Here is a 23,316-nt window from a genome sequence, read left to right as displayed (position 1 = left end):
GCTCGTGCGGTAGTGCGGTTTTACGTATATTGGCTATCATTTGATCAACAACTCTAACACATATCCTTCAACGATAGAGCGAAATAGAAGAAATTCACCAAAGACTAACACCAGAAATATCCCTATCCCAGATACTAGAACAAGAAGAGGGAAAAATTCCGCTTTGAAAATCAAGGTTTCTCTCATCTCCACATAGACAAATGGGATTCAAAAAGTGAACAGGAATGAAAGAAAATAGGTTAGTTTGCAAGAGGAAGCCCTCCAACACCCAAATAACAAAGGTCCGCAATCACCAAAACTCAGACTTCAGAAGCATTACTACCATCCAACGAACTCCCCTTCCATTCAACCTCGTCCGTGGGCAACAAAACATCATCACTTGACAAAGAGAGAAATCCGCCATCTCTTTTCACCAACCGCTCCCGTCGACGCTGCTCAAAAATATTTACCTCAATCGTTTTTAGCGCAAGGAAGTGGTATATATGCACATGCTTCTGTTGACCGTAGCGTCGAGACCGACCAGTTGCCTGTGCCATTCCCGAATTGTAATCGTACTGTGATTTCGTGAATAGGGGGTGGAAAAAGATAACGTGGTTTGCGTTTTGAAGGTTTCTGTGGCATTGGTTAGGGATCAAACGCTGAAAGGTTATATAAATCTAATATATTCATATTGAAAAGGGCATCAATGGAGGGAGGGGCTGATATTCGCAAAAACTTACAATCCAGACGCTGACACATCTCCTAGGTGCAAGATGAGAACCTTGCTCCCAACCTTTTCAGCCCTAGTCTGGAATTCTGCTATCTTAGACGAGGACGTTCGATCGTTGACGGAGATCATGAGATGAGGAATGTTCGCTTTCTGCAGCGCAGCAGAAGCGGCTTCCATGAGATCTGGAAATTGTATGAAAAGTAGCACCTGTTCGTCTTCTGCGATCCTCTCGGTATCTTGTACTAGCCTTGTCAACTCTAGAAGTTTTGTCCCACCGTACTCTTGCCACTTTTCGCCATTGGCATTGTTGTCGGTGAGTCTGTTGTTGATGAAGGCAATGTCAGAGTAATTGATCATCCGAAAAGCTTCTGCGCCACCACTACATGCAGGAAGACGACACGTTTCCTCAACTCTGGCAATCTCGATGCAGGCTTCGCAAAAAGCATGCCCGCATTCACCAAGGATGGTAAGTGAAGTTAGGTTGGTGAGCCGCCGGAAACATGAGGAGCAAGCAAACACATCTTCTGGCTGCCGGCCCTGGAGTGCCCGGACGACAACGAAAAGCCTAGCAGCTCTTACACGAACCAGGGCTTCTTCAAGAAGTCTCCGCAAGCTGTCAGTGCAAGTGTTAAGGTCACTAATAAATTCTGATGGCGTTTTGGGAAATTCAAGGCGAATGTCTGCTGGGTTTTGTTTTTTCTATACATTTGTGTCAGTCCGTAATAAATCTATTTGTATTTGTGGTGTGTACCTCTTGAGCTGTTAAATAGTAGCATTGTCCATCTTCAGATGTTTGTGCTGTGCGCGCAGCGGAAATTGCTTTGCGAAAACATGAGGTAACCCCTAGGTCACCAGCCCCATTCCTCTCCAAATGTTTTATCAGTGTATCGAAATGTGTTGTATTTTCAATTTTGGATCGCAACCAAAAAGCATGTCTGAGTTTATCAATTATATCTATTGTAAGATCATAGAGCTGTCGATCTCTTGCGTTTTCCTCACTCGAGCAGAGTGAGGTGAGATCTGTTACAGGTGACTTTAAATCCTTTCCATCACCACTTTCCACATTGCTGCATGCGTTGGGCGGCCTTGCAGAATCGTCCATTTTGATACCCCTTGTTTTATCAATCAATCGTTTGCCCATTACCCTTTCGAGGGGTACAAAATGGGAAGAGCATTTTATCAGCGCTTCTTCGGGTCCGCTGCTATTTCCCAGTATAACATCATTTCGAGACATTGCAGAAGAGTCGTATAGGCCTCTTCCGTTTCTACGCAGCTTTAGATTCTGAGACATTAACTGCATGAACAACTCGAGGTAGGCTGCTCGCTCTCGTGGCGCAATTGTAATGGGGCAGATATGTTCTGTCCAAGGTATTTCATCAATACCAGGTACATTCTAGGGAAATCAGAGTGCCATAATATCAGCCATATCCCACAATCGTGAAGGGGAGCAGTGGAAATTACCTTCCGCATAAATTGGTCAAGAAAGCTCTGGGCTACATTATGTCGTCTTCGATGCCATGCTGTACTACGTCGGGTAACGAAAGGTTGGAATTGTTCGGCATCTACCCAGTTAGCACGTACGTCGAGTAACAATTATGCCAGATGCTTCGTGCAAATACCTGTCTGCTCTCGTTGAATCGTTCTCAGCCTTTCGTTTTCTGTCTTTCTCACGCTCATCGTCATCTACTCCGAGCGTGATGCTAGAAAGGGAGAAAATGATTTGACATCCGCAGTCATTGAGATTCGGCGTCTAGATCGATCACTTGCTACGAGCGGGGATAGAAAGCACTGATGAATAGTTTCGATCCTTCGAGTACGTGAATTCGTCTATCACAATTCGGCTGTATTCAAACATATGAATTAGAGGGGATCGCATTCTTTTCCAATCGCCGTTGCAATTCAGAAGTTGAAACGTTTTGTCGAACTCGCTACCGGGTCCAATTCTTTTCGATTTCTTTGCCTGAGGGGCTTTGGTTGCCTCCGAATTTGCAATATCGGGTTCGTTTCCCCTATCGTACTCCATTGTCTTCCTCTTCTTATTTTGCAATTTCGATTGAACGATGTTGAGTTTGGTTTCTGAGTCGTTAACTGTTTCGTGCGTTGCCGCGCTATCATTGTTAATTTTCTGCATCTTTTTCTTGAGGTTAAGCAGATGGTCTTGGAATTTTCGCCCCTTTAACCGCCTAGAAGGCTGGAATCTTGAAAACACTCCACTGTTCCTAAAATCAGCTTGCTTCTGAATCATGTTATGGAGTACTACTTCGGGTCCTTTTGTCAGAAGAAGGTCGACGTGATCCCTAACGGCGGCCGTCGCGTCACTCAGCCATTCATCAAATATCCTACCATCCCCTTTCGGCACCGCAGATGTTGCTGCAAAAAGCTCCATCCTTTCATAGTAGCTCGCTCCACGAATCACGGAGGTTGAAAGTAACACAATGTCAGCTATTTCAAATCGAAGAATAGTTAGTGATCGTAGCGAGGCAATTGATTTGATCTCCAAAACATTGTACTTCTTGCCCAAAAATTTGGTAATTTCTCGAGACCATTGATCAATCAAATGATGAGGAACCACGATCAAAGTAGCCTTGATTGGAATCGCCCCTTTCACAAAACGAGGCACATTTTTTACATCCTTGGTGAATTGATAGTCGATTAAACCAAGAGTTATAGCTGTTTTTCCATATCCAACGTCATCGCCCAAAATACCACCGCGCACAAAATGTTTAACCGTGGCTTTTGCTTCCGCCCTCCAATTTATAGCTGGTAACATTGCCTCCACGACCTCCTCCTCTTGGAAAGGCTGAACCATATCCTCCTGCTCTTTCATCCAGGTAAGTGATCGCAATTGCTCGGGCCGGAGATTAAAGAACTTGAATCCGGGAGGTTGTGTTGATTCAATGTCGCCTTTGTTGTTTTGCTCCTTCAACATAGGTAGTCGCTGGCGAAGAAAACCGACATTATCAATGCAGACGCGCCATTCCAGAGAGACTTGGGACACTTGCTCCTTTTTAACCAGCTTTCCCCTTGCTTGATGAATAAGGGTTATCACATTCAAACATAGTTTTACCTGTAGAATAGAATCATGACCAAACCTAGTAAACCCCAGAAACGTTGCTGGTCGTTTCTTTATGCTTTGTTCATACACGGCAGCATCCTCTGGGTCTTCGTACGCATAGATGCGGTCTTTTTCGTCCAAAGCCCATAATAGTCGAGGTTTTCGAGGCGCGCAAATATCACACTCTTTTCCGCATTCCTCATTATCCAGACATATGCCAGTCCATTCGCTAAATTGTTTCACTGAACTGGCCGGTTGTAACAACCATGAAAGTTTTCTTAGAACAGCTGGTGATTCCATCAGATTTGAGACCTTCCATGTACCAGGTTCCCAGGACAATTCTGCGCCAGTTGCAGGAATTGAGGATACAAGCATCGGTACGTAAGAATTTAGACATTTGGATCCGATGCTTGTAGCAATAGTTTTGGGGGTTGTAGTCTGGTAGAAAGGAGATGGGGAGTAGATGTCAAGAGAGACCATGTCAGTCATAGTGGTCTTTCGGAACCAGCAGCGAACGGACTCGGGCTCATTGGAAACGGTACATGAATCCCAATTCGGGCGCAACTCTGCTATTATAATACGCGCCTCCCCGATATCCAGCCGATCATGGCTGAGCGCAAAAACCCAAGAATCAAACTCTGCAGGACCAATATCTGTAGGGTCCAGGAAACAGTAAACAGGAGGGTCACAGCCAGACACCATTTTCTTATGCAAGCTTCCACTAGCGGCACCACAGTCTTGCAGAAGCTCGTATTCTCCGCGGATATCAAACTCCAAATTTTGAACAGCAGCATCAGTTGCGGATATATTGATTTTACTCCAGACCTTAGCATCAGCAAAGTGCGAGCGCTTCAACCCAGCTCGCGAACCGATAGATGGAAGTACATTTCCCTTACCAGAAACAAAAATATCAAAATATGAACTAATTGGGGACGTAATATGCCAAATTCCATTCAATATATTCTTGCCGGACGGGGTCATGGAAGCGATGGGATAACGTAAAACTTGCCGGAGGGGAGAATTGCTCGGTTCATCTTTTGGTGGCTTAAGGTAAAGGGACCATTGCAACCTTGTGGAAGAGCAAACAAATTTTAGTACGGATAAGGATCCTGTATACGTTATCGTCCAGGATCTCTTTCGGGTCACCCCTTGATATCGCAGCTCATCCCCTAATGCTGGAAGAAGGACTTTGAAAAAATCATCCCACGTCGACGAAACGTCAACCGGCAGATCGTCTTGCTTTAGTTCTCGGTATAACGCAAGGGGTAGTCCGTTAACTTGAAGTCTCATCGGCAGCTTTTTCTTCAATTGGGTCTCGAAATCTATTGGGGACACCCGCGCATTCAATTCATCCTTGGGAATTGGAGAATATACATGTGGAGGATTGCGTCCACATGATTTGCATGCAGTAAGCCCGCATTTCAAGCATATCAACATGTCAGTTCTTTTCGTCAATGCTTGGCCTTCACAAATACACATTCTCGAACTTCGCTTTCCGATTTCGAAAACCTCGTGTGTAGATAGCACAATTTCGTCCCCCGAATGAAGGGGGACGAGCTCCACAGTGTCATTGTCAGCAATTTGCATCTGAGTTATAAAGTGTTCTTCGTTTTTGGAGTTTCTTCCGCCAGTTTTGCCAGGCGCAAGAGCCTGGTATCCTACAATCAAAGCACTCATAATCGCCACCCCTACAACAGTTGAGCTCATCGCGTTGCCTGCAAGATCGTTGAGATCTCGTTGACTGTCATTGCCTAACAGTAACCTATCGATAGGAATTCCCTGCAGAGCCAACGCCTCGATACCTAAGAGAGGACCACCCCGCGAAGTGACAAAGTGTTGACCCCGTGGAGTCAAACAACCAGAAACCCCGGATGCACGCTGGTCCAGCTCCCTGTCAAGCCCCTGAGAAAGGTCGATGATCCGGCTATCAATTTGTTAACATATATCATGAACATGGAAAGCCCAACGCGACTTACGATTTGAAGTTGATATCAAAACCTCTGATTATGCTCCGCAGGTAATTTACGTCAAGCGTATCCCAAACACGTTCGGTCTGCACCTTGCTCCATCTGTGCCAATAGAAGTCAGGCATTTGACAGCTACCGTTGTCCTGCCAACGAGTAAGAGGTCTTTTATCCCCAAGTCCTTCCCTCATCCTATACCGAAGGTGACGTGCTTTGTACCGAGTCCAATCAACGGCCTGGCGGTCCTTGGTTGTGTTGCAGGATATATCATCGATGGCGTCCAGCAAACGAGGGTCGTCGTTTTTAAGTAAGAATTGCGTGACGGGAGAACTCGCAGGGCGTTCAAAGTTTTTCATCATCTTCGCAAATGCGGATGATTTAGAGTCTGCAGGAGGTAGAGTTTCAAGTCTGGTTTGGTCTATGCAGAGCATATATCCTCTCTCACGAGTTTGTGGCAGGTAGTAGTTTTTCGTGTCTACTTTAATGTGATAGGCGTGGTAATCAATTTCCTTGAGAGCATCCTTGATATGGCCCCATGGGGCTCCGCAGACGTTCTCTAGGATCATTAAGGGTGGCCTACAACGTTGAGTGTATCGCAAGACGCCATAAAATGTATGGCCTGATTCCCCCATTTCGTCCAGAGTTTTGCGGTAGAGGTTCATATTTGAAAAATCCACACAAGAGAATCCAACAACCAGTAGATCCAAAGTCGAAGGCACTTTCCGGAGTGAACCAAATGCAGTAACTCTGGGGATCAAATCAGTATACGATCCTTTCAAGGGAGAATCGTACATACGCTTCATCAGCAATTAGCTCATTGACATCTCGAAAAATAATATCGGGTGAGAAATTCCGCTGGATGTATGACTGTTTGAAAGGATCTATCTCTGCACTGAATAAATGGCGCATGTTGAACTTCTTGCCAAAGATCTTTTTAAAACCTATGGCCATTAGCAAAATCAAATAAAGAACTATACGGGTCACGTACTAGCCATCACCATTTCTAGAGCGAGAAGAGGCGCTTCAGTACCAGAACACATGGTGGCGACGCGAAGATCTCGCGAGCCAATGTGATCGAGGAAGTTATTAAACCCATTCCTTTCGGCATTGATCGAAATATCGTCAAATATATCCTCAATTTTGCTTATTGGAGGGAGGTTGAAATCTAGTCCAGGCTTGGGTTTCTTTCCAGGCAGTGAGTGGTATTTGCCTCTCAAGATTTCTGGAGGTGAATTTATCGATATTCTCAGGTCGTTTTCCTCGGATACATGGGCGTTGTCGTCACCAACATTTTCCGACACGGAGGTGTTAGTTTCCAAGCCAGGATTGGAGGAAGTAAAGGTATCAGGAGTGACACTGGAGTTAACAGAGTTTTCTTCATCAGTTGGATCACTAAAGACTTCGTCCATGGGAAATGGTTTTGTTTTCTTGAGGAGATGGAACACTGTCTCCTCCCGCTTGACATGTCGAGAGAGAAAATTAGCTGGTGGTCTTATCTAGAAAAAAGTTGGTAAACGGTTACCTTCTGGCTCATTGTAATTGCAAAATCTTTTTGCCAAAGAAGGCAATATATAAAAACGCGTAAGTTTCTCCAGCCTTCTCTTAAATTCTGAAAGAAAAGATGATTGAGGGTAATGAAACAAGAGGATGAGGGTAAGTGAATCCACATGACGGGCCTGTTATCTGTAGATGAAATGATCTTGTTTGTTGACAAGTCAGGGGTTGGACAAGCGATGAGAATAACATCAACACACTGAATAACATTAAACATCTAAAGCCTGTAGGCTTATTGTTATCTAAAAGACATGATTTGAGTGTATTCCATGAGCTTCTCACAGAATCAATCTGCAGTGTTTGCATCTCACTAAACTGCTATATTTGATAAGGTCTGATAGGCCAGCGACAGAGGGTGGAAAGCCAATGGATATCCATTTCATAGAATGCACCTCAAAACCTTCATCAAGAAAAAAGTCGGAATATCCCAACCGGAGCTTGGATATTTCCCGCCGGGCACTCAAAAAGAAGTCATTTGTAGACGAGGTGTAGTGGAAATTAGCCCCTGTGAAGACTAATAGATATTGGAGTCATCTGCGAAAGAAGTCATCTGCAAAGAAAATACCGCATCATTCGAATATACTCAAAGCCATCCGATATATCATGGATGAGAATTTAAAACTGGCCGGGCAACGGGTATATAAAGATACTGGCCGAGACCCCTTTCTGAGGCCAGCCAAACAAGAGTAGAAATTTTGACCCATACTAGTAGTTAGCAAATGGACGTAACAAGGCCAGAAAGCAGATTTCGAACAAAATTGCATGGAGTCGAATGGCAACATAACTCCTCCAAATTCGGCAGGCGTATATCCTAATAACAACTTGAAGGTATAAAAAAATGTCAGATAAGCAAGATCCAGTTTAAATATCAAAGCAGCATTTGCTAACAAATACTTGAAACACGTGTTTCTTGCAAGGGCACTGATAGAATGACTTGTGTGATGTTTTGCCAAGGTTGTGGATATATATTTTTCTTGGAAGTTGTGGCCACAGGTTTAGCGCCTGCCGCGCGCCTGCAAAGTCTCAACTACCAGCGTTACAAAATCCAAAAGTAACAAAAAGGCATGCGGAAGCATTGCGTAAAATTTGCTCTTCAAGATTTGAATAATATTACAGCGCCGTTATAACCCTAAAAAAGAACACAACTAGAAGTGCCGTAGAAAATGTGTATTTTGCCCTAATTTGTCCTTCTCGCCAAAGGCCAGTACGGCGTAGCAAGGAAGAACACTGCAAAACCATGTAACAAGAGCATATCAAGGAACCGTCACCATTGCGCCATATTCCCGTATCTTCCGCCGTAAGCAGTAGGATTCATTTCGATATGAAAATGCAAACAAAATCAATTCATAGCCTACAACCCCCAAACTATCGCATTCCCCCTTGGAGCAGCTGCTGCCTCAGCAACATTATCTGGCTACGTTCCGTAGGTGGCAGCGCATCTATCGCAGACTGTGGCATGTTCAATACTTGCTGAAGCAGCTCGTCCTGACTGGGAATCGGAGCAGGCTGTTGCTGAGTTTGAGGTTGAGTTTGAGGGGGAGCGAAAGCGGCATGTTGTACTGGGGGCGTAGATATTTGGCCGGGGATCGATGGATATGGTTGGAACTGTTGAGGTATCTGAGGTGTCGGCTGTGGTGGAGGCGGCTGAGGCTGTGAGGCATGTTGAACAACAGAGCCAAGCACGCTGTAATCAACGAGATTCATGAGTAATAACGCTTGGAATATGGCATAAGCTAGATGGGGAGCTTGTCTTAATAGCTCTGTGGCGCGAGCCGGGTCTGCCATCACCAATGACTTCATCTGCGTAATAACATCGAGTAGTTGAGGAGCCGGGAGGGAAGCGAGAGTTTGCGATATCGCGTTGGGGCAGGTAAGATTTGGCGGGAGTTCCGTTCCTGGAGGTAGCGGCGGCAGCGCAGACGCTTGCGACTGGTCTTGTCCCTGCATCCCCTGCATTATACCCATTTGAGGCTGTTGGGGGTAGTCTGGAGGAACGGAATCTTTCTCATTGTTATGTGGCCAATCCACTCTTATCTTGCGACCCATAATCTCGTAATCATTCAGGTTCCGTACGGCAGAAGCAGCAGCGTCTGCGTCCGCAAAATCGGCGAATCCATATCCCTTTGGTTTTCCGGTCTCGGGGTTTATCATCAACCGAAATTTCGTAACAGTGCCTGCGGAGCTGAGGATGTCTTTCACCTGCTCTTCCGTAAGGTCTGCTAAATTGTAAGCTGAGCTGAACCTACAACATGCGAGTGTATTGGTCCAATGAATGGCTTACTGTAGGGGATATTCCCAAGGAAAACGCTTTTACCGAAGCGTTCTGGAGGCATTTTCAAACATGCATCACCCAAGTGCTAGTTGTAAATTATTTTGGAAGCAGTCGACAATGCAATCTTCAGCGCCGGTGCATATGAGCTTTGAATGTTCCGTTTGGTTGATAGACCAGGAATTGCAAGCTGAGTTTCATATGTGCCAGTGAAAGTTCACAGAAGCGCTAGAGACGCCTTTCCTTATCAGGCCTAGTGAGATCAACTCCGAACTTTTGATCTTCCATCCAACAAGTACACTTGGATTCCTGTCAGTAAACAGCCCTAGCCAGCCGGAATTCCCTTTCCACATCTTCGTTTTGGCATCATCATGGCTGGAGATCCTCGTGAGACGTGGGCTAGGCTGCAGCAGTCCCTGCAGCAGCAGCGGGCAAAAGGCGGATTTCCGGGAGGGGGCAGCCCAAGAAGAGCTTTTGGGGGTGCTGGAGCCTTGATTGCACTTGGGTTGGGGGCATATGTTTTCATGAATTCCCTCTTTAACGGTGAGTCTTTACCTTCCGGAAGCCAAAAGAAACCCAAGTTTAACTAACGTCATTTTTGCATTTTCCCAGTTGACGGTGGTCATCGAGCAATCAAATATACGAGAATAGGCGGCGTGAAGAAAGACATCTATAATGAAGGTGGGTTTTATTTATTCAATTACGCACCTACGTTCCACTGCCTAAACTTATTTGTCAAAAGGAACCCATCTCCGGATTCCGTGGTTTGAAACTCCTATCATCTACGACGTTCGCGCGAAGCCGAGAAATGTTGCCTCCCTCACGGGCACCAAGGACTTGCAGATGGTGAACATCACCTGCCGTGTCCTTTCCCGCCCAAGAGTCGATGCCCTACCTCAGATATATCGTACCCTAGGGACTGATTTTGATGAGAGAGTTCTTCCATCGATCGTCAATGAGGTGCTGAAAGCTGTGGTGGCTCAATTCAACGCCAGCCAACTTATTACACAGAGAGAGAACGTCGCCCGTCTTGTTCGCGATAACCTTTCAAGACGCGCTGCTCGTTTCAACATCGTTCTTGATGATGTTTCCCTAACGGTATGATACGGAAATCAATACTTCCTACTTTCTCTATTCGTTTTTTCATTCATAACTAAACGTTTTTTTTTTTTTTTTTTTTTTTTTTTTTAAATCAACAGCATCTTGCGTTCTCACCTGAATTCACCGCCGCTGTGGAAGCCAAGCAAGTTGCTCAACAGGAAGCCCAGAGAGCTGCATTCGTCGTCGACAAAGCACGTCAGGAAAAACAGGCAACCATCGTGCGGGCGCAGGGTGAGGCGCGGTCCGCTCAGCTGATTGGAGATGCCATTAAGAAGAGCAAGAGTTACATCGAGCTGCGCAAACTTGAAAATGCCCGGAACATTGCAACGATTTTACAAGAATCTGGTGGAAAGAACAAGCTGTACCTAGATTCAGAAGGCTTGGGACTCAACGTCAACGTCAAGCACGACTCCTTTTTATCGTTAAAGAATTGCAGAATAATAAGCGGAGCGATGAGGCTGCAGCGAAACCCTTTTATTGTGATAAGTAGCATTGGCTCCAGCGTATCGAAAAGGCATAAGATTTCTGAATTGACATGTGGCGGTGGGATAGAATTGACCATTCTGATCACAGCACCTTTTCTCCCATAACCTTCCACTAGGTTCCAAAATGTCGAATGCCCGCAGGAGGGGGTGGTCATGTATGAATATTTTAGCTTCCCTCTATATTTTTCCTGTATTTCCGTTACTAAAAAACTGTTACTACTACTAACATGGACACTGAATATAAAAACACAAAAGAAAAAAATCAATCATCTCCCATGTCAAAAACACTCGTTACGATATACTGTTTCTTGAGCGTCTTATGAAGTATGCCTTCTTCGCCCACAGAAACTCTACCTAGACGCTTCATTCGTAACTGCTGTGTTGTTCAGTGAGGGAAAATCAATCACACAAAAATCAAAAAGACCTAGTACGTTGTATGGTTATCCTTCCCGTGCCGGACTAAAAGGCATTGAGGCATTGCCTGCGTCGAGAGTTGAGTTATAATTATCATTATTTTCAGCACATTTATGCTATAATGCTATAAAATAAAACTATGTACGGGAAAAAAAGGTTCCAGACGAGCACAAATTCCCAATGAATGCAAAAAAGTTTTGATCTTAATAAAAACATTCAAATCGTAATATCATATTCACTAACTCTGTCCATCGTTAGATAAGTAACTTCCTGGCAAAACTGAAATTTCTGGGGGAACCTGTGGCCGTCTTCTTCGTAGAATCCCAGCTTAAGACAAATAAGGATTATCCCCAAGATCTCGACATGCTTCTCTATCCCCCCCCTTCACTTCCTTCTTTTCTTCTCGCTAAATCGAAAAAAAGCATAAAAAATCTCAAAACTAACTAGAGACAGAAGGGAAAAACAGAAAGAAAAAAACCAATGGTGTTGCGGCATGATGGAAAGGGGTAGTTATCAATGTAGATACCGTATACATTTAATTCAAGACAATCAATCTTGACTCATTTCTCTTTTATCATTATGTAAAAAGTGTCCCAAAAATCGGTGGAAATCACGAGAGGTTCAAAAGGCACATGCAAGGTACATGGCAACGAATCCGTCATGTTGCCTTTGACACAGTAAGACTAGATGGGAGAAGGAAGACGGCGAACTACCGGAGCTGGGATACATACACCAATTGGCGTCCTCTTTCTAATCTGACGAAAGGAAAAAATCGGGAAAATGTCCGCTTTGAAAATAGCCCTTTTACAATGACTATTCCACAAGCTTCCGACAAAAGGAGAAACAAGTCATCTGGGTTTTGGCTGAACTATTTACAAAATTGACAGGTTGACTGTAGCTGATCTTGGGGTAACTTCGATGATCGCCGGGCCAGCAACGACGATGTTGTCAGCGATAGAACCACGGGCCTCGGAGTTTGTTAGGAAAACATATGATTGTCCACTAATCACTGACGGAATGTTGACAGCAAAGAGGCGATCAACACGCTCAACTGCAACGCTGACGATATCGAGGCCACTAACGAAAGTTAGGAAGAGGCCTCCTTCACCGATGTTAACATTTTTCCCGATACGGAAATGGGCTCGAGATGAAATAGCTTGGGGCCCGGGCTGGGTTGGCGCCAATGTTGGGAATGCTTGGAATGGGAGAGGGATGTTGTTTTTAGGACAGGATACGATAAAAGAAGCAGCTAAAGAAAAGATGGCATTGGCATCAACTGGCGTGCCCGTGACCTTGGCTGAGGAGATCTGGTTAAGACTGTTACGGAGGACAGATTGGTGGATGCCTTCTGCGACAAGAATAGCACCTGCTTGTGTCAGGATATCCTTGTTTGAGATAACTCTAGCACCACCCAAGTAAGCGGAGGTGCCAACGCCTTCAAGGACGGATGCTAGAGCAAGGAAACTGTGAACGTCGGTATATGGGAAATTGTATTCACAGGCTGAAACGGGAACCACCCCCGCAGCCGAGAGAGCCTTCGTGATAAACACGACATGATCCTCCTCATCCTGGGCAATGAATCGCAACTGTTGGAGCAATTTGGAATCGAAGCCAGCCTCGCGGAAATGATTCTCTGTGAATCGAGAGAGTGCACCCTTATAGAAAACATTTTCGAGATGTTCGAGCTGTACGAATCAAACTTAGCTATGGTACATCTGCTAGGGGCCTCAATTGGATTATCGCTATCACCTACAGTTAGGGCAAATTGAAGGATATCAACATCCGAGACTCCGCGTGCCGGGCGCTTTTCCATAGGCGCACTGAAGACAGCAGAAGCGGAGAGAACTCCCATGAATGCACCGCGCAGAAAGGACTTCATGGCTTGATCTGTTCCGCCCAAAATAAAATAAAAATAAAAAAATAATAAATAATAAAAAAAAAATGACAGAATAAAATATTAAAGATGTGAAAATAATACTAGAAATCGGGTATCTGAATATGCGAATGATTGAGCGAGTGGTGACCAGCACACCAAAGCGTAGAATATCAGAAAAATGAGAGTATAAAAGCAATGGTAATTTGAAAGACTGTGGGTAATCCTTAGGGAAGAGTGAAAACGGTAGATTTTGGTGGAAATGCCTCCTTTTTACATTCCAGTCAAGCTCAGTTCGATAGATTGAACTACCATCCTCAGGCGGCTAGCAAGATCGCCAAGATGCCTTCCTTCGCAGGAGTAGACTCCTTGAGACGCATTTTAAGTGGATATATGGTAACTTTGAGGCTCGTGAGACGTTAGATGTAGCTGCCAATGTACACTATGTGCCTCTGATGGCCTGATGACAAGGGGTATCTCATTGTGGTGCGATGAAGCTGGGTTCAGGCATAGACCCAAACCAGTTATTGCCAGCTTAGTAGTCAAAGCCACACAGGCATTTCCCCATATGGAGGCATCTCATCCATAATCGTTATAGCATGTAAAATTGGAGTTTGAAATGTCTTGGTTAGGAAATCTCAGTCAGGGCCCGAGCTCTGGATATGAGACGATCCCCCCTGTTCTCTGATAGTAAAGGTGTGTGATCACCTAAAAAGGAAAAATGTAATGCGCATGACTTCGTATTTGAGTTAAATTCCACATTATCAATGGCATCAGAAGCTTGAAGAGCGTAAAGAAGTAACATTGGTCAGCCCCTAATTTTCTTCTCAAAGTTGTCATAATGTGGAATATTGCCATGAAGCTATTGCTCCTCCCCAATGCTTAGTGTCTCAAAATGTATTTATAATTTGTATATAGAAAACATTTCTCTCTCTATCCCTTAACAAACGGATTATGTTCCGTATAAGCGGTAGAGACAATTTCAATCTAGAGACCTTGAATCACTTGATAACTAGTAGGTATCCCGTATAGTCTCGATCAATGCGTCGGTTGCAGACTTGCAGTTCCATCGATGAATCTACGCAGGAATTCTCCTCATCAGTAACAACATTTGTGCTTTTCACCTGTTACACGTTAGTCTCATGTTTGTTGGTCCGTGTCTGAGGATAAGCCACAAGCGCCACTCCCTTCTTAGCACTTCAAAATCATTGACAAGCGTGCGTCAATTGAGATAGGATTTGAATTGTTCTGGAAAAATAGGCTGGCTTGAGACATTCTCTTTCCCATTTATGAATTCATTTCCATAGAACATTAGTATATCTGCGAAGGTCTAGTAATAGTAGTTAACGAGTATTTGGAGGGAGGAGGAGGTTGGGCCACCACCAAAAGGGGGACGAACCAATCCAAACCCCAACAGTATGCGATCATGTGATATAAACGAGTTCGTGGTGGGGAAATTAAACGACATTTTTCTACGGTGTGCTTGACACATAACTGGAGGAGACTCGATCCTCACGTCTCATTCAGCTTACAAACGACCACCACGTGGAACGAAAGGGGTGTTGAGTTGGGGGCCAAGCCTTTTGATATAAAAAATCATTGAAAAAGGATAAGAGGGGAAAATCCGATATCCTATTATTTGGCCATGGCAGATTTCAGGGACGAACTGGGCTCTATAGACGTTGACACCGACATACAAGAAATCCTCCTTGCTGCATCGCAACATAACATTCCAAAACTTCGTCAACTAATCCGCGCCAATGAGAAAGCAGAAAACCCAGTGAATGTCAAAGACCCTGAGACCGGTTACACTCCTCTTCATGCTGCAATTTCTGCGTGTGAGTCAGATGCCAAGGAATTAACAAACAACCATGAAGCTACCAATGGCACTTCAAATGGAGATTCCGCAGCAGCATTAGATGGATCGTGTAGCGTGGCTGACCGGGCCAGGGATGTTGTGAAGTTCCTTCTGCAAGAAGGGGCCATTTGGAATGACTTGGATGCTAACAATGAAACCCCTGGCTGTTTGGCTAGGAGACTTGGGCTCAAAGAGCTTTATGGTTTAATGGTTGATGCAGGCGTGCGAGCTGAAATGCTCCTTAATCGATTGGATGGTTATCAAATGCTCTCAGATGATGACGGCGATGAGAAAGAGGATGAGGATGCTTCTCTTGTGGTGGAGGAATCCGAGGAGGGAATGCCGCACCCCGCTGCTGAGCTGAGTAATGGGGCAAATCAGAATAGGGTAGAGTCAGCAGACGCTGATGTTACCAGCTCTCGCTACCTTCAATCAAAATTGACATTCCAACATGATCGATTAGTCGACGAAGATCAAAATAGTGTTATGATGGCGTGGGAAACAGACATCATGTCAAATTCTGCGAAAGCCCTTCTTCCCACTCCTGGATTGCGTGTTGTAAACATTGGACATGGAATGGGAATCGTGGACCATCTTTTCCAAGCACAACAGCCAAGCGCACACCACATCATCGAAGCGCATCCTGCCGTCATAGAGGATATGAAAAAGAAAGGTTGGCATGAAAGGCCCGGTGTCACCATCCACGAGGGCAGATGGCAGGACGTCCTTCCAAAACTTATAGATGAAGGGAAGACATTTGATGCAATTTATTACGACACTTTTGCCGAAACCTACTCTGACTTCCGAGAATTCTTTTCCGAGCAAGTAATCGGCCTCCTTGAGCCGAACGGCAAATGGGGCTTCTTCAACGGGATGGGTGCGGACCGACAAATAAGCTATGATGTCTATCAGAAAGTTGTGGAAATGGACCTCCTGGAGGCTGGATTCGATGTCGATTGGGAAGAAGTGAAGGTCCCGCCGCTTGAAGGGCAATGGAGCGGTGTTCGAAGGAAATATTGGGATGTAGATAACTACAGATTGCCGACTTGCAGGTATTTAGACTAGGTCTAAAGTCAGAAATGTTAAGATTTCCCCCCCTCAGTGACTGTATTTTGACTTCAGTTAGACAGTGAAATGGCCCATGAAAAGTTTCGCCATGTCATTAAACAATATAGCGAAACTTGAGGCCCCGTTCCCATAAATATTCTCGTAAAACTAACTCAGGCGTATTTACATCTAAAAAAAGTCGGGAATTGCTTTCAACGCCATGACTACGTACCAATTCCCGCCAAAACTTTTGAGAATTGCGCACACCGCTTTAACAACAGATTGTATTCCCTAACCAGAAAATATTAGTTCAAGGGAATCCCTTGTAAGAGTCGTAAGTCAGAAGTAATAGATCTCTTTTTCTTGAATTTGCCAACATTCATGGATTTAAGTTGCAGTCTACACTGTAGATATAATAGCCATTATGAAAGAGCTGCCGGAAGAACGCGCATTGGGGCGTCTGGACAGATGAGCTCCTATCCCTTGATGTCTAAACTCCGACTTTTATATCTAATCTCCTTCAGTCTATTATGACGGTGTCTTCCATGTATTGTTCAATCTCTCGATACCACATACATCTAAACTTTTGTACCTTCTTGTTGACTTGCCCCATTTACAGCTGTTGCTCATCACAATGTGATAAAAATTGGGTATATGAGCTGAGTGTTCCATCGCGAGAGACTCTACAGGTTTCAGGCTGGGATGGGCTGTCGGGAAAGGAGGAGCAAGGAGGAATCACATATTAACTAGTTGATTCATGAAAAGATTTCGAATCACACTACTGGGGCCCGTATTCTTTTTATATTTGTTATTTGATTTAGTCAAGCCCACTGTCGACGACCTTTGATTCATCGAGTATTTGATATGGCTATTCTATTAAGACATTAGCGGTTTTATAGAGCAAATTTTAGTAATAATCGATTTGGGTACTCTGTAGAAGAAAAGGTAGTGGTGGTAACCAGGGGAGAAGTTAGCAGGAGAGAAGGTTGAATATGCTGAGAGAAGAGCAGGTAAGTTACAGCAGGAGACGCCCCCCAATCAACTAAGCCGGGCTAGCTCAATCGGTAGAGCGTGCGGCTCTTAGATCACGTTCATGTGACCGCAAGGCTGCGGGTTCGACCCCCGCGTTCGGCTATCTTTTTTCCCAGGTTCCTTTTTTTTTTTTTTCTTAACAGTTTGTCGCCCGCGTAGTTTTTCAATCGGTCAGCCAGGATTGTGTAATGCTGATATTAGATATTGATTACGGCTTTATCTGCACCGTAATAATCCTTCTAGACCTGAAATCTCCTTGCTCACTGCATCTGTACTCTTCAGCGTCTCTATACTAGCCCTCTGGGCAACAGGAATGATATCGTCTAAACTCCTCAAGCCCGCATCACCCTTCCATTCACACTTAGCAAGTCCCGCAACAATCACCCCAAGCAACGTGTCACCAGCACCGTTAACACTGACCACATTCTTATCCCCCAGGACTTCTTCCGGCGGGAAGAGACGCATGTAAACCCCGCCAACAGGGCCATTGCTACCACCGCCATAAGATCTGCTCAAGATATAACATGCGTAATCCGCAGAGAGAAGCCGCTCATCATCATGCGGCAAGATCTGAGTAAGTAAGACGCCCTTCGGGCCGAGTTTGGTGATTATGCAGGGGATAAAAGGCAGAAGCTGAATGCTTTGTTGCGGGACCCCTTCATCTACGAGCTGAGAGTTTGTTGCAGAGACTAGTCGATCGCGCGAGCCATTACTAGGCATTTCTAGTGAGTTGATGACTTGCCACCATTCCGCGCTCTCGAAGAGGCCAGATTCTCGCGCTGTTGTATACATGGCTGTCAGCTCGTGGCGGTTAGGGGTCACGAGGTCGATGGAGTGGTTTGGAATTGTGATTGACGGCTGGATGATTGATTTTGAGTTTGAAAGCGAGCGTGTGAAAAGGCGGGTTGATTTTTCGTTGGATACTGGTTCAAATGCGATTTTGGCTCCGTGGGATTTCGCCAGTGAAATCCACTTTGCGATGACATCTGGGCTCCAATTCGCATCGATGACGATCCAGCTGGGCCGTGCGCTGTGGATAAGAGGGCGCCACATGTGTCGAAATCAAGATGCTGCTCAGGCGTTTCCATGATAGCCATATCTGCCATGGCAAGCATGAGATTTTTCCTCTCGTCATTGACAGAGACATATTGAGAAGTCCTGGAGCCAGTGGCTAGGCTAAGAACTTGGATACCTTGAACTTGCAGATTAGATTGACAGTTTTTTAGGCCAGAGAGCGCTGCACGGCCGCTGAGATCGTCCGCAACGACGCTGCAAAGGAGCACTGAGCTGCCAGCGTAATTCGCTGCTAGAGCTACGTTGTGGCCAACTCCCCCTAAGCTTTGTCTAATTATTGAGGGGTTAGATGTTTGGAGAGCGGGGATACCGTCACCGCTTTGTGTCACGGGTGTATAATCGCATGCAAAATCTACTGCAAGAGACCCGGCGACTAATATATTGGCCTCTTCAACATTCGCTAGGATGGGTTTGGACGTAGGTATTGTTGGAATAGGACATATGAGGGTGTTTTGAGCTGAAGGGGACTCCGACGATAACGGAACACTTGTTAAATACCCTGGCATATGTCTGCATATCAAAATATAACCCAAAATCAGCCAGAGATTCCAACCGTAGTTGATTACAAAATTAGCTCACCGATTCTCTTCCACTTGACATCCCTTTTCCAGTTTGGCAAGCTCTAACGCAACTTTGGTTCCGCGTTCCACATTGCTCTCTACCAAAGCTGTGTTCGTAGTCACGCTTTTTCCATGACTCAACTCCTTAATTTTAGCTAGAACGAAAGGGGTGTTATCACTGCCATGGATGTCTTCAAGCTTAGAGGATTCAAGGGCTTGTTCTATTATATCATCTATCTCCTTCTTGGGGAATGAAAATTCCCCTGGCACTGGATTGGCGAAAACCAAACCCGAAGATATGTTTAGACGGGATTGTGCATCTGGCAGGGTATTAGCATGAGAGGTCCTGGTGCTGTTGGACAGATAAAACAGTAAGAAGAAAACGAGCAAAACAACATAGCAAGTGTAAAGTAAATCTGAATGTCACCAGAACACTTACAAATGATGGCAGCTGCTTCAGCTTCATCACATATGATTTTCTGTGCTTTTATTCCGCTGTTTCTGGTATAAAAAGCAGGGAAATCCACACTTCCCTCACGTCCATCTGCAAAGACTCCAACCATCACCCCTTCGGTCTCGAGGTACTCAAGCGTCCGCGGGATATCTAAAAAGCTTTTACAACCTGAGCTGATAAGCGCAACAGGAGTTCGACCAAGCTCAGTGAGGTCGGCTGGGCATATCTTAGCATTATTTGCGACGTTCAAGCGAAAGGCATCCCGCTAATCTCACCAGATATATCCATAGAGTTTTCCCCACCACGGTGCACACCACCTATTGGATGTTAGAGCTCGTATCCATATTGATTATCGCTTCTACCCTGAATGAACGCACCGAGGCCACCAGTAGCAAATACTTTGATCCCCGCAATATGAGCGAGCACCATGGTACCAGCAATTGTAGTCCCTCCATTCATCTTCTTCCCGCTCAGACCCTAGTAAACGGTTAGCGATTGCTGCACACTATAGTTAGTGGTAGCTCAGTTACCAGGCCACAAATATATCCGAGGTCCCTACGAGAGACCTTCAAGATCTTCTGGGTTTGGGATGAAGATGCGAGCTCGGCGAGCTCATCAGGTGCCATTCCCACTCGAGCAACGCCGTTGAGGACACCTATAGTAGCAGGAACCGCACCTCCCTCTCGTACAATCGACTCTAGTCGGGATGCTAGAGCGACGTTATCAGGATATGGGAATCCTATCTCCAGCTTTAGTTACAATTTATAGAAGCAAATCGAAGGATTCCATGGGAGGCGCACCATGCGTATAAATAGTCGTCTCCAAAGCTACAACAGGCCTCGATGAAGCCACAGCATCTTGCACCTCTTCTGAGATTTTCAGGAACTTGTTTATCTCCCCAAATTGATTTCGTCCGTGAAACGAACTATAGCATCTTAGCTCTGTTGGAAGTTTGAAGTGCGGATTCCGCCATTTCCAGAGGCGAGCCGCAGTTCGTAGAGCGTTCATACTGAGGCAGCCCTAGGATATCCTCTTTGTTACATGAATGGGAATAACTCAATCGGTTTCCCGAGCGCAAACCCCCGTGATTCGACTGAGTTGTTGATCATCAAAACATATTAGCACTATGTTGGAAAGCCTACCCTAATCGCTCGCTGCAAGACCACGTGACCCAAACCCTGAGAAATGCAGTCAACTCACTCTAGCTCTGATAAAGAATATCTAGCAGATCAAGTAATAAAATATCTGATACAGCTGAAAAGATTGCGGTCACGGTCTTCTCAAATACAGAGTCTAAATAATGACTTTATATACTTAGATTAAGTGTTTCTTCATTTAATCTCTGATCTTAGATGATTCATTTGTCTCAGAAATCGAATTTTAAGAATCCCTCTCGTTTATATGAGTCAAATTATCAAAGAGATATTCGCAAGATTTAGAACACATCTATCTGCTTCGACATTATATCTATTTGTACACAGCATGCGCAGCGGATGTCATTTTCGTGTTTGGTGGAGGAAGTTGGGGAAAGAGAATCCACGAATCTAATTGGTTCATGCTATAACTGCATGTCCGCTGCGCTTGTGGCCGCTTCGCCTCCCGTGGTATCTTCATACGGGCCACATACGCTGCCAAACCACAGCATCAGCTCGAGCAATCCCATTTCTTGTTGCTCCACGTCTCGCTACGATATCTACAGTATCCGGGACCTTAAATTGGTCCACTGGTAGCAAGCCCTGCCACCATGAGGCTCTTACCTACCGCAGCTGTGCTTTGCGGCTTTTTGACTCCTTCAATCTCCGGGGTCCTTGCCACGACTGCCAATTCCACCACACACACCTCATCGCGACTGGTATTATCGAACGATTTCAGCCCCCCCAAAGTGTTCAAGAACGTCAATCTCCTCAGAATTATAAATCTTGAAAAAGGCTACGTGCGGGAAACTGTCAATGTCGTGATAGAGAACACTGCCAAGGAGCCGCAGGAGCAGTACTTCATCCCTTTCGCATCAGATGTGAAAGTGGGGGGAATAGAAGTGCGTGATAAGAATGCGCCATCGGCTGGCAAATTTCTGGTGGAGACCACGGAGGTGTTGCAGTCGAGGTTGGTTTGCCATTGCAACTTCTGAATGGCTCATTTGCGCCGAACGTAACTTCGGCGGAAGGTCTCTGGTACAGGTTGCCATTCTAACATGTTTAATGTTACAGCCCCAACCAATACTTCGTCGTTCACTTCCCGGAGTCACTGAAAGCGTCCTCTCAAATCACCCTGAGCATATCCTACTACATCCTGCAAGCTCTGGCTCCGCTCCCTGCAGCTATTGAGCAAGACGCTAAACAATACCTCTCATACTCGTTTCCCGTCTACGCCCCATCCGCTTACACAACCGACAACCAGAAGACAAAGATCAAATTCCCCAGCTCCAATGTGCCAGATTATACGGAGACTTCTGGCCTGAAATCCGGTGCTGACCCAGATCGACAAGGGAGCACCTACACGTATGGACCGTACAAGACCTCCAAAATATCCACCAGCGCCACAGTGCCTATGATAACTGTCCGCTATGAATTCACCAAGCCAGTCATAACCTGCTCCCTCCTCGAGCGAGACATCGAAATCTCGCACTGGGGTGGCAACCTTGCAACAGAGGAGCGTCTCTGGCTCCGCAATGACGGTGCCAAGCTCTCAAAACACTTCTCCCGCGTCGGGTGGGCTATGAGAAACTACCACAACCTTCCCACATCCGCAATGAGTGACCTGCGCATCCCATTGCTCCCAGGCTCCGTCGATGCTTATTTCACCGACGACATCGGCAACGTCTCAACAAGCCGCTTCCGTCCAGGTGTGAAAAACCGTGAGGCGCTACTGGAGCTCAAGCCGCGCTACCCCGTTTTTGGTGGGTGGAAGTATAGTTTCCGCATTGGCTGGAACAATGCGTTATCATCGTTCCTGCGCAAGGCTGGTGGAGAGTCGTATGTGCTCAAGCTACCATTCCTGGAGGGCCCAAAAGTGCCTGAGGGAGTGCAATACGAGAAAATCCAGTTGCGCGTGATCCTACCTGAAGGCGCGCGGGCTGTGAAGTACGAGCTAGTTGATGGCGTTGGGATGCCGTATATGGTTGAGTCAGAGCTTGGACTGCACAAGACGTTTATGGACACCGTGGGGAGGACTGTTTTGACGTTGCGGACGACGAATGTGGCAGATGAGGCGCGGGAAGGTCATATTATTGTATGGAATGCATCACTTTTCTTGATTCTTTAACGCTTGTTGCTTCTGAAGGCTCCCTGGACCTGAATTGCTAACCGACTAATCCTGGCAGGTGACATACGACTATCCGGCACTCGCGATTCTCCGTAAACCACTGACGATGGCGGCAGGTCTGTTCAGCGTATTTGTGACTGTGTGGCTAGTGGGCAATTTAGATGTCAGCATTAAGAAGCGGTAGGGGAATCCGAGAAGAAGAAAGAAATAATGAGTGTTTTTAACCTTTTTTTTTTTTTTTTTTTTTTTTTTTTTTTTTTTTTTTTTTTTTTTTTTGGTATTTGCTAGACCTTTTTCTTGATCATGTCGTTTTTATACATGTACTTTGCTCATATTCCAGGGATTAGTTATAGCTATCCTAATTTTTATTTATTTTTGTACATTTCTAAAAGTTCAATTTCACTGGGATATTCACTTCAGCTCAAAGCAAATTTGGTCCTGCTTTGGTCCTGCTTTGGTCTTCTTGCGTGTGGTTGTGCTTTTATACTTGTTTTCCCGATCTCCTGGTGACCTAGGTTGTATGAACATTGGTAGGAAGGGGGGAGCGTTGGGTTACAACACGCAACACAACCGAGTTGTTTCTTTTCCAGCATCAACTTGTCATCC

The 23,316-nt window shown here is 45.4% G+C and overlaps 8 protein-coding genes and 1 non-coding gene across 9 annotated transcripts; 4 read left to right on the top strand and 5 right to left on the bottom strand.

The window, feature by feature from the left end:
- Positions 1-299: 299 nt before the first annotated feature.
- On the bottom strand, positions 300-2,179 carry HCAG_03686 (predicted protein; the record flags this gene model as incomplete). The annotated part of the gene is made up of 4 exons (XM_001541538.1): positions 300-612; positions 720-1,408; positions 1,461-2,102; positions 2,171-2,179. 4 exons carry the CDS (start codon positions 2,177-2,179, stop codon positions 300-302), a joined length of 1,653 nt encoding a protein of 550 aa, XP_001541588.1.
- Positions 2,180-2,468: 289 nt separating this feature from the next.
- On the bottom strand, positions 2,469-7,137 carry HCAG_03685 (predicted protein; the record flags this gene model as incomplete). Its single annotated transcript, XM_001541537.1, has 3 exons — positions 2,469-5,688; positions 5,741-6,500; positions 6,717-7,137. 3 exons carry the CDS (start codon positions 7,135-7,137, stop codon positions 2,469-2,471), a joined length of 4,401 nt encoding a protein of 1,466 aa, XP_001541587.1.
- Positions 7,138-8,647: 1,510 nt separating this feature from the next.
- HCAG_03684 (conserved hypothetical protein) lies at positions 8,648-9,625 on the bottom strand (the record flags this gene model as incomplete). The annotated part of the gene is made up of 2 exons (XM_001541536.1): positions 8,648-9,524; positions 9,597-9,625. 2 exons carry the CDS (start codon positions 9,623-9,625, stop codon positions 8,648-8,650), a joined length of 906 nt encoding a protein of 301 aa, XP_001541586.1.
- Positions 9,626-9,922: 297 nt separating this feature from the next.
- HCAG_03683 (prohibitin-2) lies at positions 9,923-11,242 on the top strand (the record flags this gene model as incomplete). The annotated part of the gene is made up of 4 exons (XM_001541535.1): positions 9,923-10,094; positions 10,164-10,232; positions 10,294-10,649; positions 10,811-11,242. The coding sequence occupies 4 exons, from the start codon at positions 9,923-9,925 to the stop codon at positions 11,240-11,242; spliced, it is 1,029 nt and encodes a 342-aa protein (XP_001541585.1).
- A 1,181-nt stretch (positions 11,243-12,423) lies between these two features.
- On the bottom strand, positions 12,424-13,430 carry HCAG_03682 (predicted protein; the record flags this gene model as incomplete). The annotated part of the gene is made up of 2 exons (XM_001541534.1): positions 12,424-13,236; positions 13,305-13,430. 2 exons carry the CDS (start codon positions 13,428-13,430, stop codon positions 12,424-12,426), a joined length of 939 nt encoding a protein of 312 aa, XP_001541584.1.
- A 1,639-nt stretch (positions 13,431-15,069) lies between these two features.
- HCAG_03681 (conserved hypothetical protein) lies at positions 15,070-16,969 on the top strand (the record flags this gene model as incomplete). The annotated part of the gene is made up of 3 exons (XM_001541533.1): positions 15,070-16,334; positions 16,639-16,663; positions 16,949-16,969. The coding sequence occupies 3 exons, from the start codon at positions 15,070-15,072 to the stop codon at positions 16,967-16,969; spliced, it is 1,311 nt and encodes a 436-aa protein (XP_001541583.1).
- A 406-nt stretch (positions 16,970-17,375) lies between these two features.
- Positions 17,376-17,463, top strand: HCAG_09368. Its single transcript has one exon. It is a non-coding gene; the product is annotated as a tRNA-Lys (tRNA).
- Positions 17,464-17,577: 114 nt separating this feature from the next.
- Positions 17,578-20,457, bottom strand: HCAG_03680 (hypothetical protein; the record flags this gene model as incomplete). Its single annotated transcript, XM_001541532.1, has 8 exons — positions 17,578-18,140; positions 18,335-18,705; positions 19,015-19,315; positions 19,435-19,665; positions 19,725-19,766; positions 19,827-19,926; positions 19,980-20,158; positions 20,250-20,457. 8 exons carry the CDS (start codon positions 20,455-20,457, stop codon positions 17,578-17,580), a joined length of 1,995 nt encoding a protein of 664 aa, XP_001541582.1.
- A 736-nt stretch (positions 20,458-21,193) lies between these two features.
- HCAG_03679 (hypothetical protein) lies at positions 21,194-22,894 on the top strand (the record flags this gene model as incomplete). Its single annotated transcript, XM_001541531.1, has 3 exons — positions 21,194-21,552; positions 21,657-22,677; positions 22,769-22,894. 3 exons carry the CDS (start codon positions 21,194-21,196, stop codon positions 22,892-22,894), a joined length of 1,506 nt encoding a protein of 501 aa, XP_001541581.1.
- Between the last annotated feature and the right edge of the window lie 422 nt (positions 22,895-23,316).

This window comes from Histoplasma capsulatum, genomic scaffold, assembly GCF_000149585.1.
Source record: "Histoplasma capsulatum NAm1 scaffold_3 genomic scaffold, whole genome shotgun sequence".
Classification (NCBI taxonomy): Eukaryota; Fungi; Ascomycota; class Eurotiomycetes; order Onygenales; family Ajellomycetaceae; genus Histoplasma; species Histoplasma mississippiense.
Note: the sequence above shows the minus strand (reverse complement) of the source record. Positions and strands in the feature narration are given on the sequence as shown.